General features: G+C 44.6%; 2 protein-coding genes across 5 annotated transcripts in view; one reads left to right on the forward strand and one right to left on the reverse strand.

The window, feature by feature from the left end:
- Nucleotides 1–1,384, forward strand: part of FBXO11 (F-box protein 11) — a 76,738-nt gene extending 75,354 nt beyond the window's left edge. For both annotated transcript variants that reach the window (XM_082217445.1, XM_082217444.1), the window contains exon 23: nucleotides 56–1,384. In XM_082217445.1, the coding sequence (XP_082073571.1) occupies nucleotides 56–185 (130 nt within the window). In that variant the 3' untranslated portion in view covers nucleotides 186–1,384. The remainder of the gene's footprint in view (nucleotides 1–55) is intronic.
- MSH6 (mutS homolog 6) lies at nucleotides 1,352–23,863 on the reverse strand (the record flags this gene model as incomplete). 3 transcript variants are annotated; one of them, XM_082217302.1, is made up of 10 exons in its annotated part: nucleotides 23,579–23,848; nucleotides 14,669–14,868; nucleotides 13,805–13,980; nucleotides 9,293–11,825; nucleotides 7,416–7,687; nucleotides 5,253–5,370; nucleotides 3,803–3,892; nucleotides 2,203–2,357; nucleotides 1,758–1,957; nucleotides 1,352–1,513 (listed from the first exon to the last, which is right to left on the reverse strand). In XM_082217302.1, exons 1-10 carry the CDS (start codon nucleotides 23,743–23,745, stop codon nucleotides 1,438–1,440), a joined length of 3,987 nt encoding a protein of 1,328 aa, XP_082073428.1. In that variant the 5' UTR covers nucleotides 23,746–23,848. The 3 variants fall into 3 exon arrangements, with proteins under 3 accessions (XP_082073428.1, XP_082073429.1, XP_082073430.1); XM_082217303.1 differs by lacking the exon at nucleotides 1,352–1,513 and having other exon boundaries at nucleotides 1,754–1,957; nucleotides 23,579–23,850; XM_082217304.1 differs by lacking the exons at nucleotides 1,352–1,513; nucleotides 1,758–1,957; nucleotides 2,203–2,357; nucleotides 3,803–3,892; nucleotides 5,253–5,370 and adding an exon at nucleotides 8,902–8,975 and having other exon boundaries at nucleotides 7,544–7,687; nucleotides 23,579–23,863.
- Nucleotides 23,864–24,938: the final 1,075 nt, after the last annotated feature.

Here is a 24,938-nt window from a genome sequence, read left to right on the forward strand (position 1 = left end):
AAAACGTAGCACCACTTTTCCCCCTGCCGGTATTTCAAAGACTTCTCTCTTCCAGGTTTTTCTGCGACTGTGGTGCTGGAACACTCTCCAATCCATGTACATTAGCCGGAGAACCGACCCATGATACAGATACACTATATGACTCTGCTCCTCCTATAGAATCTAATACGCTGCAGCACAACTGAATTACTTTTGAGAAAGAAAGGAAGAAAAAAGTCCTGCCATTCTATCGTAACTGTTAATTTTGTTTTTTGAGGAAGTTATACTTGCCCATTTCTGCAGAGGGAGACTTAAAAAAGGATGTGTAAAAGTGGTGACACTATGGAGCTCAACCTACCAAAAAGAAAGTGGCAATATGTTGACTCAGGATAACAGAACTGGGCGTTTCAGCATTACTGTGTAAAACAAAGACTAAGGGACAGATGTGAAGAAAATAAGCTGCATCATTGTACAGATACCAACTTCCAAAAGGCTGGTGTTTCTACAAGTAGCATTGAAACACAGTCCCATTTGCAGTAGTACTATTCTGTAGACTAGCAGCAGTCTTTGTTGCTGCCTTTATGGACATGGGTACCAATTGCTTTTTGTAATATGGTAAAAAAATGTGAGCTAGCACTTCTGCATTTATTTTGATTTTTTTAAAAAAACATTTATTCAGATTGAGATGATTTTAATGCTTTAATCTCATGTAGTTTTTAATTTCAAGCAAATCTTATTGTACTTGAATGTGTCCTGTTTTGTTAGCACATCTAGACTTGCTGTAACTGTACTCATGTCCCAGTATGTACGTTCTTTCTATGAAAGAGAACACTAATCTTAAATTATATCCAGCAATTTTTCTGGTATCCTTTGCAGTTAGAATATCCCTCCTTTCCCCCTTCCCCGCCCCCCATGGTCTTCACATCACTTTGAGAAACAATGTTTTAATGAGGCTTCCTGGGAGATAATGCACTATTAAAACAAAGTATGCAGGCGACAGTTTGCAGTTAAGAGGTTTTACTATGTTTTAAAGTACACTGTTGTAAGAACATCTCCTCAAAACAATCCTGTATTTACTCTGTTCACAGTTTTATTGAACAGTCTTGGACATTAACTCTTATGAACTGCTGAAAATTGCAATTTCCTCCTCTAATGAAGATGAGACAAAAGTATATAGACAGCCCTATACAGTTTCATAGCTTTTTTTCCATTTATGTGTATTGGTGACAGTGGGTAATCAACAGCCTGAAAGTGTATGCATGTACCATAACATCTAGACTTAATATATTGTGGAGTATTCAATAACCATTATGTAGAGGGGTAGCTAAGAATTAAAAGGGTTTAATTTCCTAGGAAATACAATGGAAAATGGTCATTTTTAAAAAATAAAGTTTATTAGATCACTGTTGTTTGCATAATGCCTTCAAAAACTGCTGTAGAAACTTATTACAGGTTGTCTCACACAGGAAGCACGGCTAGCTTGTCAAGCTCATCTCTGGCTAGTGGAGCTCCTTCAGCTATCTGGCACTGTTTCCTGGGAAAACACACAATCAACATATGCATGTTTAGGACTAGGGGAAAGACTTTTTACAATAATACCAAGCTTAATGTATTGTTCAGACACTGCTTGCGCTTCCGGCTAGGCTCAATACAATGTATAACAGTGCTGTGCAATCACAGCAAGCTAGTTTAAACCATCTCCTGCAGCAAGCCAGCAAGGTTTAAGGACACTAGCATTGCCCAGCCCTGCAAGGAAAGCACATGGTGAAAAATCTTACCTGAACAATCGTAGTGAGAGGGTAGTTGCCTCAAACTCTTTTGCCTTTTCTTGAGCTTTCTGAATAACTTCTTCGGGAATGCTAGCAAGCCTTGCTGCATTAAAGCCATAGCTTTTAGGGCAAGCACCTTTGATGAATTTGTAGAGAAATGTAATTGTTTCTTGGCTAGGATCGTCAGTCTCATTTTCCACCATACATGCCTGAAAAGAAAAAAACAGCAGAAAGAAAAGTGGATCAATGGCCCTTGGTTCAAATCCTACCAGCTCATCTAGGCCTTTAATGGTCTACTTTGTTTACTAGCAAGTTTCAACTGGCCGCTCTCAAAGTAATGGAACAGCGGGGTTCATTTTATTTAGCAGAATGGCTGTGTTGAAGAAAGGGAGTTCCAGCCCGTAAGCCCTCTGCAGGCGAGACCACTTTTGAAGGGAAAGGAAGTGTTACATACCATGTGTCCCAACCGCACAGAAGGGGTGTGAGAATAATCCTCTACTAAAGAATGGTAATGTGTTGAAAACATGGTGCGGCATTTGATGTTCTCTGAAAGTTCTTTGACAACTGCACTAGCAATAGCCGTTCCATCAAAGGTAGCTGTACCTCGACCTGGAAAGTAAAGAAAGCCGAGTTTAAAACTCCAAGGCGTTGCCAGAGCGGCTGAAATACATTTTGAAACTTGCACTAGGCTGGATCTTTCCCCTTCTTTCCCAAAAAACTCCAAACAACTAAGAAACAACCAACAGCATACTGAGAATTTGAACCACTTTTAAAGCAGGATGACTAAGTAGCTCAGCCATCCTGTCTTCACCATCACATGCAGGTGAGACCCTAAACAAGACCCCTTTCATAAAAAGAACAGAACTTCCAAAACTTGAATAATCAGGACCTCTCCCATAATGGGAGGTTTCTTGTGTGATCATTCCATTATATGTATATAAACTGCAGCCTTGGCTCAACATTCTGAACTAGAATTGGGCAAAGTTATTTGGGAAATTCAAACGAGCTTGCTGTGAGATACTTTGTTTAGCAAGCAATCATTTAGTCTAATAAAAATATTTATTCCAAAATCTGTATCAGGACGGTATCCTTCTTAGGCAAACCAGATTGTTACAAAAGCAAGCTTTTGAGTTCTCCAAAACTTTTGATCAGGTTTAAAAAAAAATGGAAGAGCCAGGAAAATTTGTAAAAGTATGTTAAGACTCTCATCAGCTGCAGTCACAGATGGCTTAAGATAGTGTATGGGAGGAAGTGGCAACATTCAAATAATACCCTTTCTAGTGCACATGAGTAGCATGGGTAAAAAACAACAACTAGGCAAGTTTCTTCAAAATAAAACCACTATGACAGCCAGAGAATCTCAAGCAAACTAGAAGGCCTTGAAAAAAATGGTCTTTGCCTGCTACTGAAAAAGATCCTTTCGATTCCAAATGAAAGGTGGCACAACACACACTGTTCCTAGCCATCCACACATCAAATGAGATTATCGGGCAGACTGGTTTGAGTAATAGTTGACCGCTCTCTCTCGCATGATGCTAAATGGGATTGTCAAGATCCTGCGGTGGAAGCAGGATGTCTGTATTTGTGCACTTTAGTTTGCTTAAGCAAAGCCACTGTGACCAACCCAGGCACATTCAGCCGTCTTGGAAACCAGAACGAGAATCTTGGGTCCAATTAAAAACAAGATTTGTGTGGGCAAGAACTTCCCATATGGTGTTGCCAGCATCCAGTGCCTTGTTTAAATTGGGCTCTCGGCTGTTTCATATGCCCTGTTAGCACACCTAGCATCTATAGCCCAGGAGGGCTGTGCTGGCACGATAGCTGTAGGCATAGTTGCTGAGAGCTTGCTTTAAATGGCACTGGTACATACAAGGTCACGCAACCAAGCTCTTGCTCTGCAACACAGTACTTAAGTCGGGAATTTGTGCGGTGCCACAGACTGAGTACAGGCAGCTGTAGCCTGCCAATTGGGCTGTTAACTTGACATACCTGTAAGTGTGCAAAAAACAAGTCTTTTAAAAAAAGAGACAGATATTGCAAAAGTTATTACATACCTAGTTCATCCATAAGAACGAGAGAGTGCTCTGTTGCATGTCGTAGTATGCTGGAAGTCTCACTCAGCTCAACAAAGAACGTACTTTCCCCTGGTGGAGGAAGAAAACATCCTGGTCACTGCAGGTTTCTAAATCACGCAAGGGGCCTCCACGGAAGTGCGGAGCAGGAGTGGTGATGAGAGCAGAGGCAGGAAGAACTACATGCATTTTGGCAGCAGCTAAACATGCGGCATCACAGTCTGTCAATTTGTATATTCTTGCATTTATACCCCACCTTTTCGTCGTGAAACTGAGGTGCCATGCATGTGATTCCCAGGAAGGATCCGTTTCAGATACTGACCAGGTCTGCTTAACTTCCAGTGAGGTGGTGGACTCATGCCTTCAGACCAGGCCCAAGATGACTCGGGGAGCTTTCAACAGGGTGGAGACTCGAACCTGGGCTTCCCATATCTAAACTAAGCTTTCAAGCCATTGCACCATCTTGTGCAATGTCTACTCAGGAGCAAGCCCCGCTGAATTTAATCTGGGTTTACTCCTAAATAACTGCACAGGATTGCAGCCTTAAAAACCTAACTCTGAGAGGAAGTCTGTGAAGTGGCCCACTTGAGCTCTGCAATATGAAAACGATGCTTTTGCCTCAGTGGAAGCCGCTTTTGGTAGTTGAGCCCTTCAAATGTTCCTTCATCTGTAAGGAGCAGTTCCTTTCCCACCCCAGTTAAGGAACCTTTGGCATTTCCCTCACTGATGCCCCTGATGCCGTAACCCAGAACTAGTGTTTCAGGTAGGAACCAAGCTGTTCTTTCTCAGGCCAGCTTCAGGACCTGCTGGCACAAACCCCCATCCCAGGCTTCTTCTCTGCTGCTTTCCCTCAGGGCACATGGGTCTTAAGGGGCTACAGGGGAGGGAGGGGTCAGAGCTGCCAGGTTTCTTAGACTACTGATGGTCCCTTCAAGAACTGGTGGTCATGGGCTCCTTGGTCTGGGCTTCCTCACTTCCTCAGGGTACATCTGTCTTAAGTATGGATAGGCAGGAGAGAGGAGAGTCTAGAGGCCAGACCATTCCCACCCTCCCCATAAGTATTTCTAGCGCTTGTCACCGTATAACCATTTTCATATACAGTGGTACCTCAGGTTAAGAACTTAATTCGATCTGGAGGTTCGTTCTTAACCTGAAACTGTTCTTAACCTGAGGTACCACTTTAGCTAATGGGGCCTCCCGCTGCTGCTGTGCCGCCGCCACACAATTTCTGTTCTCATCCTGAAGCAAAGTTCTTGACCCGAGGTACAATTTCAGGGTTAGTGGAGTCTGTAACCTGAAGCATCTGTAACCCGAGGTACCACTGTACACGTATTTTGAGGTGGGCACACCCTTCTCCTTTACAAAAAGTTCCGTGTCGCCTGTTTTGCTTTAGCAATTTTTTCTTGGAAAGCCCAAAACGGACAGAACTCACCTGACATAATTCTGTCTGAAGCCCCTAGTCTGGTGAATATTCTGTCGACAGGAGTAAGCCTGCAAGACTCGGCAGGTACAAAGCATCCCAACTGGGCCATGATCACCACGAGGCCAGTCTGCAAAGCAATAAAACCAATAGGCATTAGAGAACTCGCTTCACCTGCTTGTCCTGATGCTAAGGAAGATGTGCTTCAGTTCAATACCTCCTCCAATGCTATTTCCACCAAAATGAAGTTGTCTACCTTTGGACTGCCCAGTACAAATTGACACCTTCAAACCCCCACCTATTCCCACAAATAAGAGTTGGCAGTAGAGCATGCCACACCAACCCGATGTTTAATGCTGAATTATTTCATCTTATTTTAGAGTTTCTATACAGCTCGACAGAGCCCTAATGGATATCAGTCAGCAGGGATTTAAACATACTTAAGCACCCCAATGCTGCTGTGGAAATGGAAATCAGTTGAACAGATAATGGAATTCTGGAAAAACTAAATTTTGGAAATACAATTGTACCTTGGACCCCAAGCGCCTTGGTACTCAGACGTTTTGGCTCCCAAACACCGCAATCCCGGAAGTGAGTGTTCCGGTTTGCAAACGTTCTTTGGAACCCAAACGTCCGACGGAGTTTCCGCAGCCTCCAGTCGGAAGCCAAGCTTTGGTTTCCGAACGATTTGGAAGTCGAACTGACTCCCGGAAAGGATTCCGTTCGACTTCCGAGGTACCACTGTATGTTCAACTGGTTCCCTTGGTTTTAGAGAGGAAAGACAGGAAGCATTTGTGCTGTTTTGCCATCTTGGTTACAAATGTTTCCTACTTGTGCTCTCACAATGCTCCGTTATGATCCGATCCTCATTCTGTAAGAGCAAACGTTTAGGCAAGGAGTAGCCTTCCAGCCAACAGCTCTTGTGACTGGGCAATGTAGGGTATTAAAAACACTGAACGTATGGAAAGTGCACATCTTTCCCCCCTCCCCAACAGAATCCTGCTGTTCTACATACTATCCACTTCCACATCAAACAGGTGATGAAAGAAAACTGAACAAAGTACAATTGCCTAATTATTTGAATAGTAGGATCTAGGTAAGCAGGAATGTTACTAACATTGGGTTTAAAGGTAAAGGTACCCCTGCCCGAGCGGGCCAGTCTTGACAGACTCTGGGGTTTGTGCGCCCATCTCACATCTATAGGCCGGGGGCCAGCGCTGTCCGGAGACACTTCCGGGTCACGTGGCCAGCGTGACAAAGCTGCATCTGGCGAGCCAGCGCAGCACACGGAACGCCGTTTACCTTCCCGCTGGTAAGCGGTACCTATTTATCTACTTGCACCCGGGGGTGCTTTCGAACTGCTAGGTTTTTAGCCTCGTTTTAAATGAATGCTACTTTGCTAAAAGCATTTGGACGATTTGTCCTGCGCATGTTATTTTCCTACAGGAATTCATATGTATTTATACATGTCAATGTATTTATACAGTACATGTCAGAGTCCCAAAGTCCAGTATATATATATATATATATATATATATATATATATATATATATATGCAGGTTTTGGTGTCTTCGGGTGTCTTCCCGTGTAAGAGTCGGGGTGTCTGGGCGACGTTTCGACGAGGTCTCACTCGTCATCTTCAGGCTGGTGCTTTCGGCTTCTTGTTACTGGAACAGAGCTCTGTTCCAGTAACAAGAAGCCGAAAGCACCAGCCTGAAGATGACGAGTGAGACCTCGTCGAAACGTCGCCCAGACACCCCGACTCTTACACGGGAAGACACCCGAAGACACCAAAACCTGCATTCCTGTACCCGTGAAAATCTACGAAAGCATATATATATATATATATATATTTGCTTTCGTAGATTTTCACGGGTACAGGAATGCAGGTTTTGGTGTCTTCGGGTGTCTTCCGACACCCCGACTCTTACACGGGAAGACACCCGAAGACACCAAAACCTGCATATATATATATATATATATATATATATATATATATATATATATATTTGTAAACCGCCCTATACCTAGCTTGCATGTTGCAAGTGAAAGAACAGAACATGCACAGATTGGGGGAAGAAACCCCTTAACCAATCCCAATGCGGTAGTTAGCCTGTAAAAAAGGGGAATTACACAGATAAACCATGCTTCCAAGTGTCTTGTTCTATAATCACCTGTCTCAGGAGTGTGGACTTTCCTCCCATGTTTGGACCAGTCACTAGAACACAGCAAGTCCTGCTCTCCGGATTTGCCTTTTCATCCTGTACACCTATGAGGATATCGTTAGGGATGAAGTCATCGTCCGATGAGGTCTTTGTAACGCAGGGGTGGCGGGAATGCTTCAGCTCCAAAAAGGGCAGCGTGTTGCTCTCCGGAAGCACAATTACAGGTCGGCACAACGGTCCATCACATCCCTGGCTATAGTGTGCAAAGCACATTAGGACATCTATTGGGGTGGGGGAAGAGAAAATCCCAGTCAGTTTTCCCGTTTCCTGTATTCCTTCTTCAGAGCACTGGGCTATATCACAGGTGACTAAAGTACAGTGGTACCTCTGGTTATGTACTTAATTCGTTCCGGAGGTCTGTTCTTAACCTGAAACTGTTCTTAACCTCAAGCACCACTTTAGCTAATGAGGCCTCCCGCTGCTGCTGCACCGCCGCTGCGCAATTTCTGTTCTCATCCTGAAGCAAAGTTCTTAACCCGAGGTACCACTGTATCAGTTACTTCCAAGTACTTCAGTCACAAAACTTTCACTATCTTCTCCACCAAACAAGAAGCTTTTATGCAATACGTACTGCTAACATCCAACACAGAAATTTCAATTAACGCGCAATTATTAGGAAAGTATAAATAATATGGAAGTCTGAAATTTGTTTAATTTTAAAATAATTGAGGGATAGAGTTTCCATTAATTAGATTAGACTGAAACTATACAAAAAAGAGCAGAAGGTGATGGCAATCTTAAACAGAAAGCCTGGGAATACCCTATTTTTCCACGTTTAAGACAAGGTTTTTTCCAGGATTGTGGCAGTCCCTCCTGTTGTCCCTTTCCTCCCACTGCAGGCTGCACGCTGGTGACTGGCTTGCGTCCTGAAGCCCCGCCAGCACGACCACTGAAGTAAGAGCACCCTTTCCTTCTCCCCTCCTCCTCAAACCGCCACCTTTCTTGGCTTGGCTTCCATTGCCACCCATCTATTTTAGGGTTTTGTTTTCTTAATTTTGGGTTCAAAAAAAGCAGGGGTCATCTTGTACAAGGAAAAATATGGTACTTTCACAGTTTTGTGAAAGTCTTTGCTGAGCTCTCAGCTTCTCTAGAACTCAGGCTGACTCCTTACCTATAGATTTAGATTGCGAGTACTCTTGCTTAAAGCAGGCTTGCTCTGAAAAACTATACCACATCATCTTTTGTGGGACACAGCCCACCTCATAAGATACGACAGAGGACGCCAGTGTGGCACCCACAGGTACCAGCGTACCCAACTAGCATCTCCTCCTATGGCACTCACTGAAGCTCTCAGTATATATTCCCCTCCAAATGCACAAGAGGCTGTTTGCTTTTCCTGCTCAGTTCCTGTCTGCCCTGGCTCAGTCTCTCCTTTACTGAAAATGCCTCCTTAGACATGCACACATTTCATTGGATGCCAGGACAGGACACACACCCTTCTCATCAGTCTGAAGAGATATGAGGTGCATAGAGTTTCTCCCCGAGCAAGTGCAGCGACGGCTGTTGCAACTGTAATAATAATCACACAGATTACAAGATTATGCATCATTATGCTCATCACTGCACGGCGCTATCAACTGCCTTTGCTAAGAGTCACTCCTTGCGCAAGAAGCAGGGGAACAATCCTTTTCTGTATACTAACATTTAGCCCCCACCCTCGGCTAATATTCCTAATATACACAGTGGCACTCCACACTGGTTTCTTTGCAAGGGATTAGCTGGCAATATTCCGTATTACGGAACCCCAGCTCTTTCAAGCTGCCCACACGCTAACGAATTAATAGTACATTTTCAACTTGAATATACTATGGTAGAAGTCTTCGTACCTAGAACTGCAATGCATTCCACTGCCGTGTGCCAGTCTTCACTGCTTTTATCAAAGTTGTAGAATAACCTCTTCATACAGTCTTTCTGTGCCGTATCCCTCCGTTCTTCAGCGTTGATGATCTCGTTCAGCATTTTCTCCAGGTCTTTAGTCCAGTAGCGCTTAAAGCCCTTTCTGGTAGATTTCAACACATAATCGTCAGGCAGGTTCGCAGGCACCGAACCCTCCGCAATCTCCATCTGGTACCGGTTCTTGCCTGCTCCCCAATACATCACAGCCTTAATGCCAAGCCGTTTGCGCTGCTTTTCCAGATACTGACGAAGGCCTTCCTCAATGCTGCTTATATCCTCTAGCGCTTTATCATATTGAGTGTCAAACCCAGTCTTTGGGTTAACCACACCAGTTTTTCGTGCAACGTTATGGTCGAAAGCTGCATCCCACCTTTCAAGTTCTGCTTTAATGTCTGGGAAGCGGCCTTCTGGATTCTTAGATTTGACCATCGCTATCTGCCTTAGTGTTTTGGATGTAAAACCATCAGCAATATCTTCCAAAATTGAGATAATTTCCATAATTATTTTAAAACCTTCCAGTGCGGACAAAAAGTCTACAATTTTTTTCTTGCTGTATCTGGCCTCCTCATATAAAACAGCCCTGTTGCCAGGGTGGTCCTGGTTCTTAAGGGATGACCCAATACTGTGAATTTTGCTTAAAAGCCTTTCAAGGTCTGGGAGTTTCCTTAAAAGGTCACGGATTTCTGACATTTTGGCAGCTTCAGCTAGGAGGTCTTCAACTGCATCCAGGCGGTTATTGATGGTGGAAGGATTACACAACGGTGCACAGAGCCACTGTTTCAGGAGTCTCCTTCCAAAGGGCGTACAACAAGTGTCAATATTTTCCAGCAATGTGCCTTCTTCTGACCCAGTGGTTGCATTCTGCAGAATTTCTAGGTTTGTCAGGGTGACCTCATCCAACACCATCCTCTGGCTTGTTTTCGCAAACAGACTGCTTGAGTTTTGTTCTTTTGCAATATCAACATCCACAGGAATGTATTCTTCAAATTTCCCCATTGATAAGAGTTCCTCGTCAATAATGCATTTTTTAAGGTAGAAGACACAGCAGCCAAGAGCAGAGAGCGCAAGCTCAGCGTTTTCCCCAGGGGTAAGTCCCAGTGAGTCAGTTTCCGCAGTCATAGATTTGATTACTGGCGGCAGGCTGGGCTCACTGCTTAGATTTTCTTTGTCCTGGAAGTAGCCTTTTTCAATCAATGTTTTAAGTGTTTTGGATGCATCCCAGAACTGAGACCCAGCAATCAAACCTTCTTGCGCAGTAGAGGGGAGTAAGCCTTTGAATATCTTCTGTGTTTCTGCAGAGGGGTTCCCTCGCTCAAAAAGTATCTGCACAGGAATATGATGAGCCAAGAGAGTTCTAAACCTTGAGCAATGGCGGTCATCCGAGAACTGACCCAGGTAGAACTTCCCCACTGTCGTGTCAACAAAGCATACTCCATAGGTGCGCTGAAGGCCAGCAGAATCGTCAACTTTTTCTTTCACGCAGAGGAGGTATTTGTTGTGGCTGTCCAAATCGTCACTATCTAGAATACCATAGGTCTGTGTCCCCTTGGAAATAACCCTGCATATTTCTCGGCGCACAACTCTGTCGTATTTTGTCGGGTGGGCCAAGGCTCTACAGCGTGCTTCCATCATCTCAGGAGTCTCAATCTGCTCAACACGAACCACTTTGTAACCTTTCTGGACTAATATAGTGCAGTATCTGTCAAATGCTATTTCTGGGAAACCAGAGTGAGCAAAAGTGCCCTTCATGAACGACAGGCCCATCTTGTTAACACCAATAACAGCATCCATGTGGAAGAGCTCATAGAACTTCCCAACTTTATAGAAAAGCACGCTATCAAAATTCTGGCTCTTCATCTCCCACCACTTCCGCATTAACGGAGTGCAGTTTCTAAGGTAGTCCTCTGGCACAAACAGAGTATTTGGATCATAATCTGGATCATTTTGCCGTCTCCTACGAGCATCTTTCCTTTTACCATCCTGGAGCCAGTCAATTTTATCATGTTCCCATGAAGTCGGAATGCCATCTGCTCCTGCTCCTCCTCCTCCTCCTCCGTTAATGCTTGGCTGAAAATCAAAGCATTCAGGAGCTGCAAAAGATGATAACTTATACTTTATCTCAGCAGAAAGATTTGTTTCTCTGCTGGGCGTTACAGACACATTATTCTGGGGAGGTTTAGATGCCTTTTCCAGCACTGGTTTAGGGGCGACTTTAATGGGACGCTTTACTTTCTTTCCTGGGTCAGCCTCTGATTCAGAAGCATCACTGTCACCAACTCCAACGCTATTTTCATCACTGCTAGCTTCATCAGGTTTAAACTCCATGTCTGAATACTCGCGTTCACTGTCAGAATCCATGATCTTTCTCTTTTTGGATTTCTCAGCATGTTGCTTTCTTGCGATTTGCCTTTTTCTACGTTTCACTTCCTCAGATGTGCCAAAATCATCACCCTCATCGCTCACCTGCCAAAGACAAAAAAGAAGTAGTATAAAAAATCGGATGCTTTAAAGACAGGCTAATGCTACAACTTTGACAAGGCAAGCTTTCTGATGGGGGACCCAACAATTTGGCTGCTATCTTCTTCTCGTTGTTGTTTTAAATTAAGCAGCAGGTGAGGTTGTCGGGCCACGTTATCATGCAGATATGAGATTTCAACTTCTCCATCATGACCAGTGAACAATGGGGATGTGATCTCCCTCTGCTCATCGGATTTGTGATAGGTGAGTGAGAGGTTTCAACCTCTCCTCTTGGACTAGCACAACAATGGGTATGCAATTAGGAGTTCTATGGCAGAGCAGTAGCTAGGCTCAATTGCATCAAAAGCTGGAATAAGTTGTCTCCAATACTTCCGTTTTGTTCAAGCCTACACACAGTTCTTCAGCAGTCAGATATCAGTTCTAAAGACCCTGAAAGAGGAGGACAACCAAGAGGTTTCTTTTTCAATTGTGAAGGAAAGCCCCTACAGGCAACTTCCAATTTATGTTCTGCTCTGAGGCGACCTGAAAGTCATCCATTTCAGCAAATTAAACATGCACTTGCATAGCCTTGAATTAAGTGACAAGCATAAAGGATGGGGTGTGTTCTCCTCCAAGCTTTCCTTACAGAGTACCATGCTCTACCCCGGGAAAGTTGGCTCATAACCACAGAAGAAAGTGCTGCTGTGAATAGCTGTGCGTCATTCTGAACTTATTCTGTGGTTTATTACTGTACATTATAGCATCAGTAAGAAGGGTGACATAACTTAAAATTTAACACGAGATTTCCCACATTGAGCCTTGCTTGACCCAGGTACCAGCCTTATCAAAAGCATGCCCTGAAAGGCATTCAGACAACACCCTGAACTCCTCACACTTTGCATGAAGGTTAACATATGCAAATTTCCCAAGTACAGCCTACTGACGCCCTGGATGGAGACAATTACTATAATGTTATTATAACTTAAACACAGAGAACGCACCAAGATAACTAGTTCAGTCACAGCCCACTAAGATGAGTCTTTCAAACTCTTAATCTGCAACATGGGGGAAGTGAGAGATGGGTAGTAACTCTCAATGAAAGGCAACTGAAACAATAGGAATTGTCCAGCCGAAAAGTCCCCTCCCTTCTCCACAAAGAAAAGGGTATAAAGGAACCCCAAAATCTGTAGGCAGTGGCTCTCCTAGCTCCAAGGATCTTCATTCTGCGCTCACAAGGAACGAACACACACATGCCTAAGGACAGGTATTCTCCCCACCTCCTCCATTTCTTAACTTACTATTAGTGTGAGTCTTGCTAGCATAATGGTCACGCTCACTTCCGCAGGTTTTTGACAATAGGCAGGGATTCTTACACTCTTTAGATCAAGGTGTGTGTATGGTAGGATTTGCTACCTGCCTGAACTGTAATTTTACTGTCTGAAACAGCATTTATGTATTCTGTCATTTTCATTTCATATGATAAACCAAGCTTTGTTTTTTTATTGTGTTCCTCAAGAATCTGAATGTAAAGCTATTTGTTTGCCTCTAAAAATTACTGGGCCGCCCGTCTGGCAATTAAGAGATTGTTATGCTGTGAACCACCTTGAGATCTATGAGTATAGGGCAGATTACTACCACTACTAACAATAGTAGTAGTAGTAGTAGTAGTAGCAGTAGCAGTAATGATCGCCAGCCCAGAACAAGAAGTATTGGGTGTTAGGAGTTTTATTTAGGCAGGAAAAGAAGCAAACACATATTCAAAAATGGACATGTTATAATTCTACCAAAAGATCCCAAACCTCTAGTTAGTGTGTGTACATGTGAGTGTGGACATGCATGTGAGTTCAGACACATACTTATTACAGTTCCAAAACAATAAAGAGAAAGGCAACTATCTACATATACAGAACTGTCCTACAAGTCATGAGCATCCTCTCTTCCCGTTTTTCTAATTGCTTCTGGAAACAAGAATTATAAAGAGTGACCTCCATCTCCTCATCGTCGTCTTCCTCGCTTTCTGAAGGTTTGTCACACACTGCCAGCTCAAGTCTCTCACTCTTCTCTTTTTTCAAAGCAGCATCTGCCAATTCCATTGCTCTTCTAATTTCAGGTCTTGAACTGTAGAACATGCCTCCCCTACTGGTATCTCTCCCAGAAGAACCTGTAATATAAAAAGGAATCAGTCAGAGAATAGATTTTGGCAAAAACACGCTCATGGTCTCTCCTAGTTTTTGATTATCTAACATGCAGAAACCTTACAGTAACAATCCCAAATTAAAGATTCTGCATTTATTTCCATATCTCTTCAGAACTATTATTGAGAACTATTATTTAAATCATTCCACATAAACTACTACTAATCTGCTGTTAGAATACAGGGGGCAGCAGGAAGGGGAAAATTTGGTGTAACTTGCACAGTCAGAATGATTATTTTCATGCAAAATAGCATATCAAATGTTGGTGCTGAATACAGAACCATCTTTGGCACTCTATAGTTCCCTCTGCAACGAATGCTGCTCACTCAATACGGGTGGGGCTTTTGCCAAGAGTGTCATAGGGCTGCAAGTTGCCTACAATAACAGGACAGGTGTGTGTCAGGTGAAATAGAACAGCCTTAATCCCTTGTACTGCCAAGTCAAGTCAAAGTGAAGAGCTGCATCCTAGTCAAATGAAGGTGAAAGGGCATCTTAGCTGAACAGTGCTTCCAAGCCTCTCAGTATGTGGTCAATTTACAGAGGGATGCAGCATTGCTTGTAATATCTATGTGACCTGCATTTAATTTCACCACCCATTTATTTATATATAGTATATTCTGTTATCACCTATTACATTCAATTACCAACTCTTACCTGTATATGGTCGGATATATCTAATGCTAACCCAACCCCTTGATGGGTCGTCGTCAAAGAACTGCACATGGATGCGAGAGGATCTTCCTCTGCCTCTGAAAAGTGATCCTTCTGTTGGATGCTTGTACACAAGGCATGGCCACCAAGGGTAGCCTTCGAGTTTGGCCCAAACCAGATCACCGGGTGAAAATTCACAGTCACTGCAAGACCAGAAAGAAAGAAAGAAAGAAAGAAAGAAAGAAAGAAAGAAAGAAGAAAAGGAAAGCCTTTATAACAGATCTTTTACTGATAATCTATGAAGTCAAAAGGCTACATTGGTTACAGACACAATTAGAATTTAGCTCGTACTTTACCCAAGGATACTCAAGTTTTCATTTAATTTTTTTAAGTAGAATCCCCACCTCCAAATGTAAAGCATTATGTTTTTCGCTGACTGTCAAGGCCTGTTCCCCAAACCTGGGACAATTAATAAACATAGCTTGGAATTATAAAAGAGGATAAAGAATAACAAAGCTACTAATCCTAGCACTGTTAGGATAGATCCAGTTCGCAGCACAGCTGGTATGATCTTAAAAGATATGAAGATGGAATGGATGGTAAAAGAATGATGTATGATACTGTACGTCTGACGTTTTGCCCGTGTTTTCCCCCCTGTAAAGCTTGTTCGCTCTGGATGTAAGCAGAAGCCCTACTAATTGGGAGAAAGAGGATGAGGGAGTTTCCCCCAACACAATAGCTTTGCCTTAATAAACAGAGTCTTGAACCTAAATCAGTGCAAAGGCTCAATTTTCTTCCACATCCAGAGCCAATCAGGAGGCTCCTAATCTAGAATGTCCTAGTAACTGGGCCTATGGTGCATTCTTGGTTTTCTCATAGTTAGAATGAGATGAAACAAGTTCCCAGTTAGCAGGCCCATTTATCTTATCTTGAAGCATATGCAGCGTATGAGATAACGTTTCTGATCAGTTTCTGATCGCTGAGGGGAGGATTCCAGAGCAAACAGCATGGCTCTCAAACAGTGACAATAAATATTGAGCTCGCCAAGAGTTCTAAATAGCAACAGGTTAGTCAGTGGGCAGTTGAAGTGCCCAGAAACATATGTAAATGCCAACTGGCATATAGATATTGCAATGTTCATTCTACAAAACGCCTGTCCTCCTCCAAAGTAATCCAAAAACTGTGAAAAAGCACAGCTCTCACATTCTTTGGCAATATTCTGTACAGCAGCACACAATGGGTTGTATCCAATGTTGGGTCCTACTCACACTAGACCCATTGTGAACATCACCTTAACTTAAATGGATCTACTCTATGTCTACTCGTTTCCTATCCGACCAAACACTTCTTGCAGAGGCACTGAAGTAGTAATGCCTTCTGCTATATTTCGTCCTTAGCCACTATCATACTCTCCAAAGACAACTCATGGCTCCCTCCCAACCCTTTAATGGCGATTCCCAGCAGCCGACCGGCCGCTCCAGCTCATTGGGCTTCAGCAGCTTCTTTCCTCTTTTTTCTCAGCGGAGGCCACTTGGGCCCAGCTTTGTTGGGGTCGAGGCAGCAACTCTCAAGCCCCAGCAGCAGCGGGAGAAAGCAGCAAAGGCAACAATGGAGTACCAATGGCCACGGCAAGAGGCATAGCCAGTAGTGTGCAAAGGCCCGACCCTCTGCTGCTGTGGATGCTGCCAAGGAGCCCCACCATTACAGTGAAACCTCGGTTCTTGAATGACTCTGTTTTCAAACATTTCGGCTCCTGAACGCTGAAAACCCAGAAGTAAATGCTCTGGTTTTCAAACGTTTTTCGGAACCTGAATGTCCGACGCAACTTCTGTTTTGAGTTTTCCCATTGAACTGAGGCTTCCGCTTTTAGAACGTTTCGGAAGTTGAACTGTCTTCCGAAATGGATTATGTTCGAAAACTGAGGTTCCACTGTACTGCAAATGCAGAGCTACTCATTCTGTTTCTTAAACAACTCCTGTGGGTTCTGCACCCCAGTGTTAGCACAACTCCACAACCATCTCGCCCCACAAGGCGGCAGCAGGAGCACTCCAGCTGCTGCCACATTTTCCTCCTCCTGTTCTCCCTCCTCCCTTACCCATTTCTGTCAACACTGTGGCGGCATGACTGGGTGGGGAAGCAAAGCCTCGCTTCTCTCGCTGCCACCCCATGGCTCCTGCTAAGGAAGGCTTGCCTGGCACCTTCATTACAAATCTTTATGTGCCAGGCAAAAACGTCTCTTCAACCAGACTGATTTAACATTCTTCAGCTTTTTAAATGCGGTTGGGGGAGGGAATTATTGGGGGGGGGGTTGTATGTATTTTGTATTCTCATTTTATGTTTTCAGTTATGAACCAGCCTGAGATCTTCAGATGAAAGGTGGTATACAAATTTAATAAATAATGCTAATACTAAAACTAATACATGTATGTGCTTTTCTACAGGGACGTTATCTGAAAAGATGAAATAATTCAGTGGTAAAGAGCCCTTTATATGTTTGAGAACATCCAGGCTATCTGTGAGCTACAGGCTCCATTCAGATGGTCTAAGGAAATGTAACAGAAAAGTCTGTCATACCTACTATGGAAGGTATTTCTAGATCCTGTAAAAGCTGCTGCCAGATTGGGATTTAAGTTTGGTGCCACCTGGTGGTTAATAAGCAACATTACAAGTTTGAAACATAAAAATAAAAAATTGAAACAAGAAGCTGCCATCTTAGCTCCTCCCCGCTCCTTCTTCAGTTTTTAAATAACAAGCCAAAAAGGAAGATTCAGTACAAGTATCACATGGGAGATGGCTTCCAATGGGAAAGGTTGACCTTAAAAATTCAAAGATACTCTCTGGTAGAAAAAATATGATGGAGTAACTATTGGAAAAACGGTAAGAATAACAGACATTTTTCTTGGAGGGGTCTGATGAGTCTGGCGGCAGTAAGTATTTGCGGATAGTGTCCAGCACCCATCTGTCGGATATGGTCTGCTGCCAACTATGGGTGTATCGCGGCAACTTTTCCTCCCACTGGAATAGTAACAACACCAAGAGAGATGGGGTTTGTTCTGTTGAGTGTTGCAGGAATAGGACTGTTGATTTTCTTTCAACCCTCCGCACTGCCTGTTCCAGGAGGCTGGGAGGACTGAAAATCCCTGCCTCTGAAGGACCTTGAGCTTCGATAAGTGTGGCGAAAGATGTGTCATCTCTTTTTTCTTGTCAATAGACTCATCTAGGATGTCCTTTAAAGCCCCTTCGCCAAAGAGCTTACCCCCTACAAAAGGTTCAGAGGCCAAGTTGTCGCAAGACAGCACATCAGCCTCCCGGTGCGCTGGAAGTCTTTGACAAGGACATGTGAGACCGGTTCAGGTCTTGAGGAGTACTGCCCATGAAAGGGCCACTTTTGCAAATGACTGGGCTGTGGCAGAGGCTCTGATCGCTAGCACTTAAGGCTGCGTCAAGGTCTTCAGAAGAAACAGAGTGCCTGGGTAAGGACTGAGAACCCCTGCATGAAGCTTGTGCTCTAGATCAGTGTTCCCCAACCTTGGGCCTCCAGCTGTTTTTGGACTACAACTCCCATCATCCCTCGCTAGCAAGACCAGTGGTCAAGGATGATGGGAATTGTAGTCCAAAAACAGCTGGAGGCCCAAGGTTGGGGAACACTGCTCTAGATTACCTCCTGGAGATGGAGAGAGAAGCAGGGGAAGCAGATACTGTTGATGAAGAACATTTGGTGATTGAGAGGTAGTTGAGGGCCAAATTACTTCCTCAGCCAGATCTACTAGTAGAGCTTCCTTTAGGAGGTGCAGTATATGGATGAAATTCAGGATTAATGCTGTATTCTGAAGCAGAGACTGGTTCTGCTGTTGAGTAATGAGGTCAAAACATTTCATTCATGCTAGGGTGAGCTGCATGAATATCTTGGCTCTGAGAGGTTTCAAAGGGATGCAGAAATTCCTCTTGAGCTCAGCTGAGGAAGATCTTGCCATCCGCTTCACCAGGGAGAGATTCCATTGTCCTCCTCTCTGCGCTTCCTTACTTAGCCAAAGCAGAGCCCCCTGCTGACCTTCCATTGAACCATCCTCCATAGTTAGAAGAATGCAAGAAGAAGGGGGGTCCACCCCCCATAAAAAAATCTGGCTCTGAGATGTTCTGAATATCAACCAGGCAAGAGAGTCTGGAAAGCTGGGAAGATGTACCATATCAGTTGAAAGTGACAAGTGCTGCCCCTGAGAGGACTGGAACTAAATCTTGAATAGAAGCAGTTTGCTGTAAAATTTTCTATTGTCTTTACAGGCTGTGATTTTGCTGCTGCAACTCGCTGCAGGCGGGTGTAGATTTCTCCTGTGCCTTTCTACTTAGGTGTAGACAATGCAGCTCTCTGAATTATAGCAGGTCGTTAATCACTAACAAAAAATGCAGGGCAGCTCTCTAACACCCACCCACCCACCCCTAGACTGGTTTTGAAAGGCTTTAGCTTCACTGAGGAAGAAGTCGGAGGGGGAGGGGAAATCTGGAGGCTACTATGGCTGAAATCAGCAGAGTCAAGGACAATGCAGTCTCTAAAGAGGCTGTAGATAAGGAAGGCAGCCAACAACTGAAGAGACTTTGAAAAATGAGTGGAGAAACACCAGAGCCGGGAAGGAGAAGAACTAATGATGAGGCTAAACACAGAGAGAAATTCAACTAGAGGTAGAAGAGACAAAGAAATCTGAAAGGAGAACACCAAGAGTCTCAGGAAGAAACGATTGCTTTCTGCAAGGCAAAGTAAAAAACTGAAGGAAGGAGCAGGGAAGAGCTAAGACGGTAGCCTCCTGTTTCAATTATTTTATTTTTTGCAAGCTTGTGATGTTGCCTTTTGACCGCCAGGCAGCCCCAAACCTAAATCCCAATCTGGCCACAGCCTTTACGCGGTCTCCAGAATAGTTGAGACTACGTGTACTTGGATGCATTAAAAATAGGTTCAACTTGAAGTCAAAACTTTATGTTATATATACCGTATTTATGTGGTGTGAATGTTCAAGTTTCGTTGGTTGTAAATTTTTTGCCGTTATCTAATTTTTAATTTCTTTTTATTGCTGTATATTGTTTTTGTTTTTTCTGTTTTGTTGTTCTGATGTATCAATAAAATCTATTTTTTAAAAAATAGTACTTGCTGAGTGAGAAAAAAGAAAAAAGTTGCTGATGTGAGACTTGTAGAAGTCAGTTGGCCCATAACCTGTTCAGATTTGGGCTCACTATCTGTTGATATGACCCATTTCGGCCATTGTGGTCAGCAGAGTATGCAGAGCTCCAGTAATCTTCCAGCAGAACATTCAGTTTTCCTGCTTCACAGTAGTGAGCCTTTTCCAGAGTTCCCATTAAGAAAACTCCTTGCCCGCTCAGTTCCGTTTAGAATAGAAAGTTTAATGTCTCATAGCACAAGACAAGCATTAACACATTAGCTATTTTAGCCCTTAATAGACGCTGCTACATCATGAACTAATCTACTGTAATACAGGTTTTTTTTACTGGCCTTAGAAGTAAACCTTGTAAAAATACAAGTATACAGAAAGATCCACTAGCACTTCACCATGCTATCCTGAACCTGCAGCTTCACTGCTAATATCTTACACTGAGCAAATACCTCACTCTCCTTGATGTTAAAAATCATCAATAAATACTCTGTCGGCTAATACAGAGGGGGAGTATAGACCCTCATGCCCACATGTGGCAACTGATTCCATAGGAATCTAAAGCGCCTTTAACCACTAAAGCAGCAGCCTGGTACATAAAAGGTAGTCTTCGTCACAGGTTAACCACAGGAAAAGTGTCAGGCAGGGCCTGTTCTGCCCTCAGGGTGCTTTAAAGTCAACAACTCTGGGTAGATCACTGTTCATTTTTTTTATACTGGGAGTAGATTGCAGTGTCTTGGGAGTTGGACGTGCCTGAAATAGACTAAGTCCTACTCTAGGGCCCATGGTTTGCAGTTTACTAAATTTTCTGCTGGTGCAGTTTATTATAGGCCTGTGATTTTCATAGCATGGTGCTAGTTTTGATTATCACTGTCACTAGGAGACCAAATTGCAATGTGAAAATCATGCCGCCAAGATGACCAGCAACAGTCATGATCCTTTGCTCAGGTACCCTACCCCTATTATGCAGGGCAGAGAGAAGGGTTTGGGGAACTTTTAGTTTCATTTCCTTTAAAATCAGCTTGCCCCCTCCAAGTGTCCCTATTTTCCACCGACAGTCCTGGATTTACAGAAGCCATCCCGGTTTCTGATTTGATCCCAGAATGTCTTGCTTTTCTTAAGGATAGCCCTATTTTCATCAGAGAAATGTTGGAGGGTATGGAGTTATGTGACCCCCGGAGCCAAGCCAACCTTTAGAAGACATCTGAAGGCAGCTTTGTATAGGGAACTTTTTTAATGTTTAATATTTTAATATGTTTTTAATATATGTTGGAAGCTGCCCAGAGTGGCTGGGGCAACCCAGTCAGATGTATGGTGTATAAATAATGGTATTATTGTTACTATTATTAAATAGGACATCCCTATTTTCACTGGAGAAAATGTTGCACGGTATGCCATCAACTGGACCAAGGGCTCATGGGTTTTTTCCCCTCGTGCCCACCTTGAAGGCTTCCCACAGGCATCTGATCAGGCACTGTAAGAACAGGATACTGAATTAGATTGGCCATCACCCTGATTCAGTAGGTTTCTCTTATGTTCTTAGACAGAATTTACATTTGAGCAAACATACAGCAGTCATGAAATTAAAAGACACCTGCTTCTTGGAAGAAAAGCAATGACAAACCTAGACAGCATCTGAAAAAGCAGAGACATCATCTTGCTGACAAAGGTCTGTATAGTTAAAGCTATGGTTTTCCCAGCAGTGATGTATGGAAGTGAGAGCTGGACCATAAAGAAGGCTGATTGCCGAAGAATTGATGCTTTCGAATTATGCTGCTGGAGGAGACTCTTGAGAATCCTAGGGACTGCAAGAAGAACAAACCTATCCATTCTGAAGGAAATCAGCCCTGAGTGCTCACTGGAAGGACAGATCGTGAAGCTGAGGCTCCAATACTTTGGCCACCTCATGAGAAGAGAAGACTGCCTGGAAAAGACCCTGATGTTGGGAAAGATGGAGGGCACAAGGAGAAGGGGACGACAGAGGACGAGATGGTTGGACAGTGTTCTCCAAGCTACCAGCATGAGTTTGACCAAACTGCGGGAGGCAGTGGAAGACAGGAGTGCCTGGCGTGCTCTGGTCCATGGGGTCACGAAGAGTTGGACACGACTAAACAACAACAAAACATACATAAATTGCAGTTCTGCATGCTTATCTATGCAGCTGGGCCTGAAAAAACAAACTGCACTGAATTCAAGGGCACTTGCCCTCAAGCAAGCATGCATTCATTCATCCATCCATCCATTCAGACAATGATCCTGCACCTAGATCCTATGCACATTCACTCCATTTTACTTGGTAAGACGCCACAAAACACACACACCCTACCGCCACCAAGCAATTTAAGTGATGTCTTCACGTTATGTGGAAAACAGAAAGTCATGTCTGCAAGTAAGGCCTTTTCCTAAGACACAACCAGCTACAGTTTCATACATTATTTTAACACTCACTAGCGATAGAGAATTTTTAAAAGGGGTTTCCGGACACCAAAAGAAGGCCAAATAGATATGGGCTTTGAGTGAAGTTCGGTCTTTACTGTTAAAAAGTGTATGCAAGAACTACCTTCATGAAAAATCAGTGAAGGACTGCAACGTGGTATAAGTGGACAGTTTTCTTGTACATTCTATCTCAATCACAACCCGTTGCAGCAAGTGGTAAATCTAGCCAACCAGGAATCTTTAAACTCCTCTTGCATAGCCCAAACTTAATGTATGCTTAAGTATAGATATTTTTCAGCACTCCTTCACATTAACTTGGGAATGGTGCAGCAACAAAACTCCCTAGTTCATTTGCAAAGCGAAGCAGGATCCAGTGTGCATAGGGGATCACATGTTGAGGTTCCTTCATTGCAGGGGGTTGGACTAGATCAGGCGTCCTCAACCTGTGGCCCTCCAGATGTTTTGGCCTACAACTCCCAGGATCCCTAGCTAACAGGACCAGTGGTCAGGGATGATGGGAAATGTAGTCCAAAACATCTGGAGGGCCGAAGGTTGGGGATGGCTAGACTAGATAATCCTCAGGGGTCCGTGCCAAATCTTATTCAACAGCTACCCTCCACGGTTCCTTCCGTTCTGGATTCAGTGATTTACGATTCCGTGAAACCGTTGCACAGGGCAGATTCCCCAACCCCGCATTCCTTTAAGTGTGCCAAAGTACTGGGCTGCACCATGTGCTGCCATATGAAAAAGGGGAAGGAAACACAATGGGGGGGGGAGAAAACACAAAAGGCCACCAACCCACTGCAAATCGGGGAAGCTTTAAGCAGTTTCGGGGAGCTTTCTCCTCCATCTGGAGGGCCACCGATTCGGAAAGATCTGGGAGGCAAATTCGCGGAGGAGGAGGATGCCCGATGCCATCAGCTACCGTTCCAGCATCACGGCGCAGCCCGCCGCTTCTGCTCGGAAGAGCGGGGCGCCTCCCGCCACGCGGAGATGCCCCACCAGCCCGCGCGGCCTCCTGAAGAGGGGCCTCCCCGCGAACCTGCCCTTTCCCCGCGCTGCCTCTCCCCGCCTCACCTGAGGCCCGTCCCTCCACCTCACCTGCGCGCCTCGCCAACCCACCCTCCGCTATCGCGCGCGCCATCCTTTTCTCTCTCTCTCTCTCTCAGGGTCTACCCGGCCTGGGAAGCCGCCGCTTTCGGGCCTAGTATGCGAGAGAGAGGCCCGCTACCTCATGGAAGCTGCGCCTGCGCGCTCCACGCTCTCGGCCCGCCAACCGCCGCCGCCGCCTTTTCGTTTCCTCAGCGCGGGGGCTTACCAGTCCGTGGGGGGCGCCCTGGTCCTCCCTCGGATGCCCGACCCTCTGGGCGACAGCATGCGCCCGCCCTCGGGCTCGGCATCGCTGTGGGGGCTGCGGCCGCCGTCGCCGTCGCGCTTGGCCTCCGACATGGGGAAGAAGCTGAGGAGGGAGCTTTGGCGGGACATGGCGGCGGCGGCGCCGGAGGAGGAGGAGCAAGAGAGGAGCGCGGCGACGCGAAAGGGACGCCCCTTTTCTCTCGGCTCTCGCTCGCTCGCCCCTCCGGCCGGCGAAGCAGCGCGCCAAACGCCCGTCCCCGCCCAGCGAGGGTCCCGCGGCCTATGAGCGCCGAGCCCGCCCGCCTCCAGCTGCCTGAGGTGGGGAAGGCGGTGGAAAAAAATGGCCTCTGGGACCAGGCCATTGGAACGCTCGCCCCGTGGTGGCGCCTGGTTGCTGTGTCTTTATCTGGGACCAGGGTGTGTGTATATAAAATATACATAAAAATACAAGATAAAAACACGACACCCCAACAGTAACAAAGCAATGACACCCCCCTCCTCCCACGAACACGTTTTTAAAGGATGTCAAATCAGCCCAAGGCCTGGTTGAAGAGGAACGTTTTTTGTCTGGCGCCTAAAACACTGAAAATCGATCCTCGTGATGTGCGCAGCTCACATATGTTGCTATTTGTTTCAGCTCGGAAGCGATTTACGGCCTGATTAAACTCAGGCCTTTAATTGTTGGGGTTTTGTCAACCTTAACAAAGATGTCTGCATTGGGAGGAAAGGTCTTTTTTTAAAAAACAACATTCCTTTGTGACCTAAGAAAATTTCAGTTTCCAGATCTCCGTTCATGGGTGTTTTGGAGGGTGGGATGTTGGGTTGAAATAAGCGACAGACGAATGGCAAGTGTCATATGGGAGGCATCTCCCGAGCATGTGTCGGAGAGTCCCTTTTACTGAATATTACAGCATTGCCACATATGTGCTTGTTGCTGATTGGTTAACACAAATACAATGCAAGGGTTGCATATAGGCATTATTCATCAATAGATTAAAGGTTGGGAAAGGGAAGACAGAGTTGGACAAGCGTAAAAACCTCGTTATTAAACAATTACTAATGATTGATATAGCAAGACTTAAAAGAATATAACTATCACATTCCGTAGATGTGGTCAACCATGCATTAAGAACAGGTCAGGGTACAATGTTCCATGAACTCAATGCGAACTAAACATTCTAGGAAGGAATGTTTTCAGCTCAGAGCAGTTTGCCAGACTCATGTGCAGAAGCAAAACGTCCCATCAGTGGGATGGGTGTACAATTTATTATGTCCTCTTTATTTTGCAGGCGTGAAATTAGGCTTTATTTCACCTGAGCCAG

Source organism: Podarcis vaucheri (assembly GCF_965113315.1).
Source record: "Podarcis vaucheri genome assembly, chromosome: 3".
In the NCBI taxonomy this organism is placed as follows: Eukaryota; Metazoa; Chordata; class Lepidosauria; order Squamata; family Lacertidae; genus Podarcis; species Podarcis vaucheri.